Raw genomic sequence first — 13,791 nt, forward strand, 5'->3', positions numbered from 1 at the left:
TAATATAAAAAAATTTAAAAATAAAATTAAAAATAAATAAAAGTGGGCTTTTGAGGATTTTTTCTTTTTAAGTAGAAAAGTTACATGGAGCCTTTGAATCTTTATCGTGTGGTTGTTTTACTTTGCAGCATAATGGGAAGTAGCTCCATTGGTTCACTCTGGATCTTTTTTTTTTTTCTCACTCTGAATCTTTATTCTAGAACACCCAGTGTTACTCTCTAGTTGTGGAAACATTTTTGGACTGAGGTGAATGAAGAGGCTGGCGGTTTGCCAGAACTTTGATCTTGGGCCTGTCACCTGGCTTCTTTAACTTCTGCACTGTTGTTTGTGCAGCCAGGCAGTCAGACTGAAGTCCTTTTGAGGATTGTAAGCCTCGCTTGTCATCATGCTGTACTTAAATCTGCCAGGATTTCTTTCTGGAACTCCTTTTGGTTGTAGTTGCCAGATTCCAGAGACTGTTCCTGGGAAATGCCATAGGACAGACCCTGAACACCTTTGTTGAGAAAGCTGTTTTGACAGATGGCTAGTGCCTGCACGTGAGCGTGGTGAAATAACTGGACTGCTTGCGTGACGCTTTCACAAGATGGTTGATGACATTGTGTTTGTGTTTATTAACATTGAGGATTAGAGGTTAGGCTTGCAAGTGTGGATCTCATCTGTGCGTTCAGATGTCCAGGACCATTTCAGAAACTGGGCTATAAATGGATCTTTGATGGGGCGGTGGGAGATTGTTTCCCAGCCGTCATTCCTCAGGCATCCTGCATCCCCAGGAGATGACAATGGCCCATGGTGTGTGTTAGATTGTAGGAGTCAGAGATGGACAGGTCTGGCTTGGGATTCTAGATCTGCCCTTTGCTGAGCTTGTCATGAGGTTTAAAAGGAAAAATGGGTGTGAAGCGCAAGAGCAGTGCCAGGCCCAGGAGCTGTTGTCAGTAGGGATAGTAGTAAGGATTAGAAAAAGTAAACAAACCATTTGGCACATAGTGGGCAGTCATCAACTGAGCTGCTGCTACAGGACATAAGTTAGCAGATGTGCTGGTTGTGATGCACCAAAGTGTATATAAAATGCCATTTTACCCGGGTGAGTTTTCTCTGTCTATGTAGTGTATTTTTGTGTGTAGGTGGATGGGTAGGGAACTGTTAGGGTTTGCTTTTTCTTTAAGAAAAAATGCTAACCTGCAGCTTGCTTTTTTCACTGACTCGTGTGGAGCAGCCACATCGGCTTACCCTGGAATTTGAGCAGGCTTCTGCCTCCTGGGGAGTTACAGCGGAAAGGGCCTGGAGACCCAGGGCAGCTCAGGAGCCAGACCCTGAGCTCTGTGCTGAGGGGCTGGGCCGAGACCAGGAACAACATGGGGAGGGGAGGGCGGGGGTGGGCCCAGTCTGTGAGGCTCCTTATAAGTCCTGGGGGGTTTTCTTTCCTTCTGCAGATGGTGGAGGAGAGTGAGGAACGGCTGACAGAGGAGCAAATCGAAGCTCTGCTCCACACCGTCACAAGCATCCTCCCCGCGGGGCCAGAGGCCGAGCAGCAGCAGAATGCCAGCGACGACGTGGCGATGGACGAGGAGGACCCCGCGTAGAAGAGCACAGCTGGCCCGAGTGTCTCCTGAAGTTGAAGGCCCAGCAGCCGTTTCCCAGACATTCAGAGGATTGTTTATTTGATTTTACCGTCTATCCCAACAGGCCTGATTTCCCGGTTAGTTGGGTAAACCACAAAAATAATCTTAAAAGAAATCCTTGTGCCTCTGTGAGAACAAACATGGTGGACTGGCTGAGATTGTCAGGGCAGAGAGCTGAAGAGAGGAGGAGCGAGTCAAAAAGGACAGTGACTGTGGAACTCTCAGTGGTAAAAATATTTCTTCTGCGGCCTTTGCCATGGTTGTGGGAAGGTCTTTGTACACAGCTGGTAAAATACTTGCCTTGGCTTTGATGGGCTGTATCCTAATTAATTTCATCTGCTTCCCTCGGACCTTCCCAAGCAGGGATGCAGAGCATTGCTGGAGTGAGAGCTGACTTAGGAGAATCCTGTTAGATGGCTGGAAACTCGTGAAGCAGCAAATAGTTGCTCTAAGTTAAAGTGAGCCACTGAGCTTGGCTCACCTTAGAGGAATCTTTTCCTTAAGAACAATAGACATAAGAAAAGACTGGCCTAGGAACTTGGCAGTCCAGTGGCTTAAGACTCCACATTCCCAATGTATGGGACCCAGGTTCCATCCCTGGTCAGGGAACTAGATCCCACATGCTGCAACTCAGAAAAAAAAAAAAAAAAGATTCCTGCATGCTACAACGAAGATCGAAGATACCGTGTCCAAATAAATATTTTAAAAATAACTAACTAAAAGAACGGGCTGGACAGCTCTTCATCAGGTCTAAAGGCCCCTTTCCTCTACTGGCATGGGCTTTGTTTAGCAGTTTCACTAGTTAGTCTTCAATGTTAGGACACCAGCTCACTGCAGTTGAAAAGAGGCACTCCAGTGTTCTTGCCTGGAGAATCCCAGGGACAGAGGAGCCTGGTGGGCTGCTGTCTATGGGGTCGCACAGAGTCGGACACGACTGAAGCGACGCAGCAGCAGCAGCAGCAGCAGCAGACTGAATGACCACGTGTCACCTGCCTTTCTGAACACCTTCAGGTTTCTGCCTTGTGACAGGTGCAGCCTGATGCAGCCAGGTGAGCCTCATTTGCACAGGGGGCAGATGGTTTGCATCTTTGAGAAAGGGCAGTTCTCTGGCGGTCCAGTGGTTAAGACTCAGTGCTTTCATTGCAGGGGGTGTCGGTTTCATCCGTAGTAAGGACTAAGATCCCATGTGCTGCAAGCTGTGGCACCACCCCCTTCCCCAAACAAAAGAAACCCTAAATAAAGAGGGCACAATTATGTAGCTCTTTTTGTGGATGGAGTATGAAGAACTAAAGGCTGATTTTAATAAGAGTTTGAATTTGTTGACTGTTTGTTACATTAGATTTTTTAATTGAAAAATTAGAATAATTACCATGCAAGGAACTTGTTAATATTCAGGCTTTGGAGAGTTTAGTAGCCCCAGACATACGGTTGCCTTAGATCCTAGGAGTATTGTTTAAAATTAATTCCCTGTATTCACTCTGCTCTCTATTTGGAGAAGAACATGCCCATAGACATTTTTCAAATTGGTACTCATTTTGTTGTAAGATCACATATTTTCAATGCTTCTGTTAATTGGATTACTTCCCACCTCTTACAAGTCCCAGGTTATTTCAGCCCCCCCAGTAGGCAGTTATGTTTACCTTAACCTCATCATCTAAGGATCAGTTGAGATCTGCTTACAGGCAACATTGAAATTAACAGGACATTTATTTTTAAATCTCTCTTGAATATCAGGAATTTTACCAGGAGCTGTTGCTTTGTCAAGGCATACAGGTGCTTATGTCCTTGTTTCATTTTGACCTTGAGTGCATTTGATACTTTTTCTGCATGGATTTAGGGTTTAATTAGTTAATAAATGGTTTCCAGATGACTACCAACTTACACTATTTTAAAAAATCTTAGGAGAGTTTATTTTACCATGGGTAGTAAGAAATAAAATGAAATCTGACTTAAAAACTAATACATACGTATTAATTTTGTTTTTTTCCTTGAGTCTATTTAGATCTAAGTTTTGTGTTGGATTTCAAGAAAATTTTAAGTTTCTTTATTTGGGACCTGAATTTAGCCTCTGATTAGGTCAAACAGGATCTAGAAGATTGAACCTTCATAAGAAATATGGACTGTGTAGTTTTCCTATTGCATTAATAACAACATTTTAGAAATAAAAATTTACACAAGAAACTTAACCAGGATCATCTGGGAAGGAGAGCTGGGAGTCTGTGAGACTTGCTTTTCACTTTATATCCTTCTGTGTGCTTCAGTTTTTGACTGGGTGGCTGTTTTATTCTTTAAAAAGAAAAAAAGTTTGTGCTTATTTGCATTTTGTCCTTGGCCTCTGAAAGTTATTAAAGGTATAGTCCATAATTAAATTATGTCCCAAAACATAGAGACTGACACCCAATCCAGTCACTCTGGGAGACACAGCACTGAGGGAAGTTGATCTTTTAAGAAAGTGCTACTGAGCCCTTGAAAGATGAAGTTGATTCACAGAGTGTTTAGCCAAATATTGGCTTGGCCAAAAAGTTCATTCAGGGTTTACCATAAGACATTATGGAACGAACTTTTTGGCCCTGCCTCTTTTTGCTTAAAAGGTACCCACTACCACCTCAGAGAACTTGACATTTATTCAAGGCTCGTTTATAAAATAATGGGTATTGTTTTCCTAATCAGTCATTGTGTGAGCACACCAGCTCTCAAGAGTTTATACCCTAGTGAGAGATGAGAGACTTAATCCTCCAGTATATTCTTTGCTAAATCATCACTGTTTTTAAATTTAAAAAGCAAGAAGAATAAAAATCTAAGCATTTAACCCTAGCGTTCTAGGTCATTCACAGTCTGATTCCCAGTAAAATTCCCAATTTTTGTAGTCTTGTGTACAACCCTCCATTCCAGCTAAGTGGATCCACCCATTCATTAACTCAGCACATTTTTGAGTGACTGTGATGCAAGGCTTCGGGCTGGGCAGTGGGATTATGATGTGACTCTGTCATCCTGAGTCCCTGGCTTCAGAAAGCTTTATGTTCTAGGGGAGGAGATGGTAAATGACCAGTTTCACAATTCATTATTTTGTTATAACAACAGTGGTTCAAATTAGAGACAAGAATGAGCTAAGAGAGCACGTAACAGAGAACCTGACCTAGTCTGGTAGGATCAGGGAAGGTTCTCTGAGAAAGTAATGTTTAGATTTGAAGGATGAATGCTGCTGCTGCTGCTGCTAAGTTTCTTCAGTCGTGTCCGACTCTATGTGACCCCATAGACGGCAGCCCACCAGGCTCTCCCGTCCCTGGGATTCTCCAGGCAAGAACACTGGAGTGGGTTGCCATTTCCTTCTCCAATGCATGAAAGTGAAAAGTGAAAGTGAAGTTGCTCAGTCGTGTCCGACTCCTAGCGACCCCATGGACTGCAGCCCACCAGGCTCCTCCGTCCATGGGATTTTCCAGGCAAGAGTACTGGAGTGGGTTGCCATTGCCTTCTCCGGAAGGATGAATAAGTTAGTGAAAAAAATAACAATCCTTGAAAATATTCTTTGTTTCCCCATCTCTGTGCTTTTGTTTATACTATGCCATCTGCTTATACTATACCCCTTCTTCCACTACCCAAATTCTAACTCAAGATTTGGGCTTATATCTGCTATTTTCCAGAAGGCCCTTCCTGAGCTCTTGCATGTTGATAATAGTATGTGCTTTTTTATATATGAAAGTCAGTTTTGCTGGATACAAAGTCTTTTGAGTCACATTTTATTTGCCTTGGATTTAAGATACTCAGTTACTCTATTATTTTCTTCTGGCATCAAGCATTGGTGTTAAAAAGCCTGACAATATCCTCCTTTTGTTTCTCATATAAGCCACTGGCTTTTTTTCTGCCCCCATAGATGCATAAAGGATTTTTTCTCTCCCGAAAGTCTGGTGAATTTACTGGAATGTCTTGGTATTGGTTGTTTAAGTATTCTTAGATACATGGATACATGGTGTATATGTAGTTTTAGATATTTTTTCCTCAATTTGAGAACATTCCTGGAAGTGTTTACAGATTTTCTTGATTTTATACCAGGACATGTATACCTTAATTTTTTAATGTATATTTTCTTGATTTTTTAATATTTTGTTCACTTATCTGCCATATTGTCATTTTCATTCAAATCATTTTACTGTCTTCTGTGATTTCTTGAAAAATTTTCCTCCTGTTTTCCCAAAGGCATTTTAAAATTGCATTTATTTGGTCTTGTGTTTCTTCTAATTTAGTCTTAATCTTTTCCCCTTTTACTTCTAAGTGTTACTTTGAGTAAAGTAAAACTCTTACGAATTTTTCTAATTCCATTCACCGTGGTTCTTTCGTGTCATATATAATTTTCTTATTAATATTTAGCTAGTTTTAAAATGGTTGTAATTAGAGCTATTTTGTATGCATGTATTTCTGGTGTGGTCTCATCTTACAGAAATGTTATACTTCTGTCTTTTTTTAAATAATAACTTTGAGATTTGACCTTAGTAATTTTCTGCTGTTTATTTTTATATGAAATTAGTTTCCTGGAATTTTTAGAAGGAGTTGTGTGGTTCAGGATGGTTTTCCTAATCTCACAGGGCTCCCTCTTTTGTTGTGTTCATATAATATTAAAAAATACGATGCCTTGCTGACCCTCTTCCCCTCCCACACTTTTATTTAGACCAAGGATTGGCAGAAGCCTCCTATTTTTTATAAATAAGGTTTCATTAAAACACAGCCCTTCTCATTCATTTATGTATGTTTATGGCTACTCTCAGGCCAAACCTGCAAAATTGAGAAGTTGCACCATGGACCCCATAGCCTGCAAGCCCCAAATGTTACTGCCAAGCCCTGAAAGACCCTGATTTAAACCTCTTCTTTCATTGTCTGTTGTTCCTGTTCTGCTCAATTTTAACTTTATCCCACATGTGTCTTCTCAGTGTGGGCCAGTGTCAAGCAAGCCCTCACCAGTCAGTTTAGAGAGTTCAAAGGGACTTCATACTGCTTCAGACCTGAGTACCCTGTATGTTTGGAGAAGGCCATGGCACCCCACTCCAGTACTCTTGCCTGGAAAATCCCATGGACGGAGGAGCCTGGTGGGCTGCGGTCCATGGGATCGCGAAAAGTCGGACACGACTGAGCAACTTCACTTTCACTTTTCACTTTCATGCATTGGAGAAGGAAATGGCAACCCACTCCAGTGTTCTTGCCTGGAGAATCCCAGGGACAGGGGAGCCTGGTGGGCTGCCGTCTATGGGGTTGCACAGAGTCAGACACGACTGCAGCACCCTTTATGTTTAAAAAATGATGGTAAAATATACATATAAAGTTTATCATTTTAAGTTTAACAACCCAGTATATTCACAGTGTTGTGCAGCCATCATCACCATTTAGTTTGAGAACACTTTTTATTACCTCAGACTAAAACTCACCATTGAACAATACAGCCCACTACCCTTCTTTCTGCAGCCCCTGGTGACCTCTATTCTACTTTCTGTCTCTATGAAATTGCCTGTTCTGAGTACTTAGTGCAAGTGGAATCATAAAATATTTCTTTCAGTGTCTGCTTTTTTCCACCAAGTATAGTGTTTACTACATCCATGCTGTAGCAGGTATCAGAATCTCCTTTTATGGCTAAGATTCCATTGTATGTATACATCATATTTTGTTGATCCATTTTATTTATTAGTGGACAACTTCAGTTGTTTCTGCCTCTGAACATTGGTGTACAAGTATCTGAATCCCTGCTTTCAAGTCTTTTGAGTATAAATGCAGGAGTAGATTTGCTGGATTTATGTGGCAGTTCAGTTTTTAACTTTATGAAGAGCTGTCACAATGGCTTTTCCATCTTTCCACAGTGGCAGCACCGTTTTATATTCCCACTAGCTGTGCACTTGGATTCCAGTTTCTCCACATCCTTGGCCAACATATGTGTTTTTCTGTTTTGCTTTTGTTTTAACGATAGCTCTCCTAATAGGTTTTAAGTGGTATCTCATTATAGTTCTGATTTGCATTTCCCTGGTGATTAGTGATGTTGAGTATCTTCTCATGAGCTTATTGAACACTTGTATTTCTTCTTTGGAGATATATCTATTTGAGTCCTTTGAATTACATTTGTTGTTGTTGAATTGTAGAAGTTTAGTTCTGTATTCTGAATATTAACTCCTTGTCGTATGTATGCTTTGCAAATATTTACTCTCATTTGTGGGTTTTTTACTCTCTTGATAGTGTCCTTTGATTATTTTCCCTTTAATAAGTAATTTGTGTAGAGCTACTTTAAAGTTGAGCTTAAGTGGCTCGCTGGTAAAGAATCTGTCTGCCAGTGTAGGAGACGCGAGTTTGATCCCTGAATCAGGAAGATCCCCTGGAGAAGGAAATGGCAACCCACTCCAGTATTCTTGCCTGAAGAGTTCCATGGACAGAGGAACCTGGTGGGCTCCAGTCCACAGAGTCGTAAAAGATTCAGACATGGTTTAGTTGACTGAACAAGAACAGCGACATCTTTAAGATTATATAGCTATCTTGTTCTTCATCAAACTTTAACTCATTAACTTAAGCATCTGTTGATGATTCTTTCTTGAATCAATGGCCGCTGTTTTTGTTCATCAGCTGTGCTCCTGATACTGCCCTAGGTGCTTACCATGCATTATTCCCTTTGTCACAGACGAGGGGACTAAAGCTGAAGAGCCGAAACAACGCTGGAAGGGTTCCTAGTGAGAGTAGAAATGGGAGCAGACTCTGGACTGAACTAAAGCTCATGTGCTGGAGTTTGGGAAGCAAGTGTTAGCTAAAGACTTGGGACTCCAGGCATCAGGTCTGTTGAGCAAGCCTGTTTCTGATGTTCCTTCCTTTTGCTTGAACACCCGCAACCTCGAGACAGGGTAGGACAGGCAGACTTCAGGGCTGTGGGCTGTGGGCCGCTGGGTGTGTTCTGTAGTGAGGAGCCAGTTCCCTGATGGAGTACCAGCCACTCAGGCTGATCCCCTGCTTACAGCTTCGTGGGTCACTGTGTATCCTCAGTGTTCTGCAGGTGTGGTTGGGTCAGTAGCTGTGTTCACAGAACCAGAAGGCCCAAGTTGTTGATTCAGTGGTAAGGGTGGAGGGTCTTAGTAAGCCAGCAGCTCTGAGGTAAACATTCCTATTCTTTCCTCCCCTGGGGCCTTAGCTGGGAGGAGCAGAACATAAGGAGGGTGGGGTCCTGGGCAGGGAGCCAGAGCCCTGAGTCATGGGAAGACCATGGAGTCAGGGCCAGGACAAGGCATGCTTAGCCAGAAAACCTGGAGGGAAGCCATGGTTTGAGTGCCAGAAGGAGGGAGAAATCACCAGAAGCAGGCGAGTCCACAGGAGGGATTTCGGTCAGAAATGGAGCCACGAACAAGCTCTGCTGGGTTAGGATCACATGAGGTTGGTAGAGGAGGCACTGAACCTGTGTCTGCAGGTCACCACCATGGGAGGCTGACTGTCCAGGGCTGACAGTGGCCTAAGCCTGGTAGATGATCGCAGGGATGCATGAGGCAGGTGTGTGCCTCAGACCCGGGTGCCCTCCTGGCTCAGGCTTCGTGATAGACATTCACCTCTCCAGCTATAACTGGGCGTCTCCAACAGGCCCATACTCACCTCCGTCACCGGGAATTCACCCTTTGTCCTGTCAGCTGGGGTCACCTTGCCTAGTTCCTCGTCTGGAGGATTACCGACCCTCTCTTATAACTGAATTCTTTAAGAACTGGTTTTTGCCCTCCTTTGAGTGACCTGGCCCTGGCTCTTGGGAGCCATGCTGGTGAGTGGCTAGCAGGAGTACCAGCTTTGGGCCAGATGAATCCAGGCTCTGCCATTTACCCGTTGTAGGACTTTGTGAAATTACTTAACTTCCTTGTGCCTTGATTTCTTCATTTATGAAATGTGAGTAATCAGAGTAACCTGGGATAGTGGGGGGGGGGGGGCAGCTATCAAATGAAATCATGTTCACAGAGTGCTAATGCGTTCCTGACATAGTCACTGTCCAGCAAATGTTAGCTGTCTGAGTTTATCTGTCTTGCTTCATTTCTGACTTTGTACCCCAAGCTCTTCCTGGCTCTACTGTGGTCCTTAGTGTTAGCCTTTGGATTCTCTCAGCGCGATGGCTCTTGATTCCTGTGTCCTGTCCTAAAACTTGCCCTACTCTGACACCTGTGAGGGTGGAGGCCTGAAATAAAGTACCCTGTTTATCAGAGATCTACTTCAAGACACCCTAAGAGCAAAGCATGCCACTGTCTCTCTGCTTAACCCAGTTCTAAATGCAAGTTTTGAGAAGAAAAATCTCTTCTGTTAACGTTGTTATGTAACAAAGTACCCTAAAACTTTGTGGCCTAAATAACTTTTATTTTGATCATAATTTTGTGAGTCAGGAGAGGGCTTGGTTAGGTGGTTCGGATCTGTGCTGGAAGCAGCTACAGCTGAAAGATTTCTTTCCAGGACAGCTTCTTCATGCCTGTAATGAGCACTTCCACATACTTTCTCATCCTCCAGGGTCTTCACAATGTTTGGGTCACAGACAGCATGGTTGTCCCAGTGCAGTCAGATTTCTCACATGACAAAGGCCCTAGAACAAGCATTCCAAGAGGGTGGCCTAGATGGAAGCTGCAAGGCCTCTTATGAACTATACTCAGAGTTTGAGAAGGTCATAGCTGCTGCATTCTTTTGGCTGAACAAATACCCAAGGCCAGATCAGATTCCAGGGAAGAGGAATTAGATTCCACCGCTCAGTGGGAGTCTTCCCTGATAGCTCAGCTGGTAAAGAATCCGCCTGCAATGAGGGAGACCTGGGTTCCATCCCTGGATTGGGAAGATCCCCTGGCGAAGGGAAAGGCTACCCACTCCAGTATTCTGGTCTGGAGAATTCCATGAAGCATATAGTCCATGGGGTCACAAAGAGTTGGACACGAATAAGCGACTTTCACTTTCTCAGTGGGAGGAGTAGAGTTAGGGTTAGGGATGCAAGCCATCTTGAGTCTACCACAGCACCTGAAGAGTGGATGCTGACTCCCGTCTGGTGCTCTGCTGCAGTGGGGTCAGGGAAATGGAGTTTTTAGGATGTCTTGACTCTGCAGCCTAGATGGAAGATGGGGCACAGGAAAGACGGTGGGACAGCCCGCCATTCAGTCATGCTTGTCATGCTTTGGTGATCAGATTCTGTGAGTTGGCTGAAAGGTTCCTTTGATTTTTTTTTCTGTATGATGGCTCTAGTAACAGTTGTTTTTAACTTCATTTGAAACAATTTTGTTAGGTTATATTACTACACCTGTCATACTTGCATGCATTAAAAATTTATCAAAAGTAGTAAATTTTTGTATAGCTGTTTTAATATTGAAGGTGGAAGAAAAAGGCAAGATTTTCAGCATATTGTGCTTTATTATTTCAAGAGAGAAAAACACAGCTGAAACACACAAAAAAATTTGTGCAGTATATGGAGAAGGTGGTATGAGTGATCAAATGTGTCAAAAGTGGTTTGTGAAGTTTCAGGCTGGAGATCTCTCACTGGGTGATGCTCCACAGTTGGGTAGAGCAGTTGAAGTTGATACTGATCAAGTCAAGATATTAATAGAACAGTCAGCATTATACCACTTGAGAGATAGCTGACATGCTCAAAATACTCAAATCAAGCATTGAGAATCACTTTCACCAGCTTGTTTGTGTTAATCGCTTTGATAAATTTGGGTTCTACATAAGTGAAGTGGAAAAAACCTTGACCATATTTCCACATGTGATTCTACTGAAACATAGCAAAAACTTTCTATTTTTAAAATAAATTGTGATGGGCAATGAAAAGTAGACACCGTACAATAACATGGAACAGAAGAGATCATGGGCAAGCAAAATGAACCACCACCAACCTCACCAGAGGCCAGTCTTCATCCAAAGAAGTGATATTGGAAGATGGTGGGATTGGAAAGGAGTCCTCTATTATGAACTTCTTTTGTAAAACCAAACAATTATTTCCACCAAGTACTGCTCCCAATTAGACCCACTGAAAGCAGCAATCAACAAAAAGTGTTCAAAATTAGTCAACAGAAAGCCCACAATCTTGCATCAAGGTAATGTAAAACGTGTTTCTTTGATGACTAGGCAAAAACTGATCAGGTTGGCTAGGAAGTTCTGATTCATCTGCAGTGTTCACCAGACATTGCACCTTTGAATTTCCATTTATTTTAGTCTTTTCAAAATTATCTTAATGGCAAAAAAATTTCAGCTTCCTAGAGTAAAAGGCACCTGTAACAGTTCTTTGCTAAAAAAGATAATAAGTTTGGGAAAGGTGGAATTATGAAGTTGCCTGGAAAATGGCAGTAGGTTATGGAACAAAACAGTGAATATGTTATTCAATAAAGTTCTTGGTGAAAGTGAAAAATGTATCTTATTTTTACTTAAAAACTAAAGGAACTTTTTGATCAACCCAGTATAACAAGTTTCCCTTCATCATTGGTGTCAGCATTCTTGAGTCCAAATGGGAATGGGGAGCAGTCAGTCCCTCAGTCTATCCTGTCCTCTGGGTCAAAGCTTAAATTTTTTTTTTTTTTTTTACTAAAACAGTGAAAGCTACAGTTTATAACAGCATATGGACATATATATGTAACTGGAAAAAAGTTTTATGGTGCAATTTTTATCTTTATTATGTGCAATGTTGTCTCATAATTTTCTAGTCTGTTCCTTTTAAACAGATAGCATATTGTGCCTCCACTCAATTAATCTCATGATTCATTGATTTACCAGTTGTAGTTTGAAAAGCATTACTGAAAATTCTTCTCTTTTCTTATAGGGACTGAAAAGAAAAAAAAAGTAGGAAAAAAAGTACATAAGAACATTCCCCAAAAAGATTGGAGGAAGCTACCTAAAAGCAATGCCTGTTAACCTCTATCTCATTCACATCCAATTTACTTGTTTAGATCACTCACAAAAATTTTATCATACCAAGTTACTTTTCTTGCCGACAAGTTTTGTAACAAAGATAACATGAACTTACCTGACCAGTAAACTCAAGGAGAATAAAAGTTGTATGCCTGCATTATTTTCAGTGTTGATAGCTCTAAAGATATGCTTGTTTTACTTAAAAACTCCAAACTTGCTTTAATATGCCAAAATTAATCTCAGATCATATAAACCTGAAAAGTGCTGGATCCAGTCTGTTATATTTCAACTGGTATAAATGCTTTGGGTTGTTTTGGTTTTGTTTTGTTTTGTTGGCTGTGATTTGTGACATGTGAGATCTTAGTTCCCAGACCAGGGATCAACTCCCATCCGCCCACCCCGACCCCTCACAGTGAAAGCTTGAAGTCTTAACCGTTGACCACCAGGGAAGTCCCATTGCTTGTTTGTTTTTAAGCCAATTAAATAGAGCTCTTCTCCAGATCAATTTTAGCAATACCATCAGCAGGTAGGAAATGAAAAAAACACATCTATAACACATGTATACACACACACACATACAGACACATGAAAATACAGACAGAAGGAAACAGGGACCCATTGGTTTGTTTTAAATTTCAGCCGTGTCTCAGATCAAACTCAAAAGAATAGTTAGATCCAAATTGTGTTTCTGGCATACTGTAAAGATGCTTTTAGAGCTCTTTATGAAGTCAATTTGCCTTTTACAAGCTCCTGCAAATCAAAAAATGCATTACATTGGATCCCTAAGGATTTGGACTCCTCTCTTTTAGGAGTGCTCTTTAAGGTGAACTTTTTTAAAACAAAGATTCCCCCTTTTGAACAGGATGGATGAATTCCCAAAACCCTTCAACAGACAGAAATACCAAAAATCTAAGGCAATTGCTATTTAAATCTTTCCTTCTTGTTTATTTGCTCCAGTTAACTTAGAAACAGTAACTAGGGGTTTAACATTTGGATCCTCAGATGATAGTTCAGTTTTAAAGGGGCTGGTTTTCACAGAAGAAAGATGGAAGATGGCATTGGGGGTGGGGCCAGAGTACAAGGTGGAGTCCAGAGACAGAAGAGCCAAAGAAGATACACAAGATGGCCCTAAGACAAAGAATTTAGAGGGAGGGGAACATAAGAAGTAGGAGGTTTCAGAAGTCATTTTGTTCTTTTTTTTAATCTAGTTTTTTGGTTGTGTCTGCCAATTTAGAAACAGTACCTTGCCGAGAAGCAATTTTAGAGTATTGAATGTATTTGAAAGCTTATCGGTACTAACAAAAATAAATAT

General features: G+C 41.7%; 1 protein-coding gene across 4 annotated transcripts in view; it reads left to right on the top strand.

The window, feature by feature from the left end:
• CRCP (CGRP receptor component) overlaps window positions 1-12,636 on the top strand; it is a 58,353-nt gene extending 45,717 nt beyond the window's left edge. For all 4 annotated transcript variants that reach the window (XM_070779980.1, XM_070779981.1, XM_019987666.2 and 1 more), the window contains one exon: window positions 1,431-12,636. In XM_070779980.1, the coding sequence (XP_070636081.1) occupies window positions 1,431-1,580 (150 nt within the window). In that variant the 3' untranslated portion in view covers window positions 1,581-12,636. The remainder of the gene's footprint in view (window positions 1-1,430) is intronic.
• The last annotated feature ends 1,155 nt before the right edge of the window (window positions 12,637-13,791 follow it).

This window comes from Bos indicus, chromosome 25 (assembly GCF_029378745.1).
Source record: "Bos indicus isolate NIAB-ARS_2022 breed Sahiwal x Tharparkar chromosome 25, NIAB-ARS_B.indTharparkar_mat_pri_1.0, whole genome shotgun sequence".
In the NCBI taxonomy this organism is placed as follows: domain Eukaryota; kingdom Metazoa; phylum Chordata; class Mammalia; order Artiodactyla; family Bovidae; genus Bos; species Bos indicus.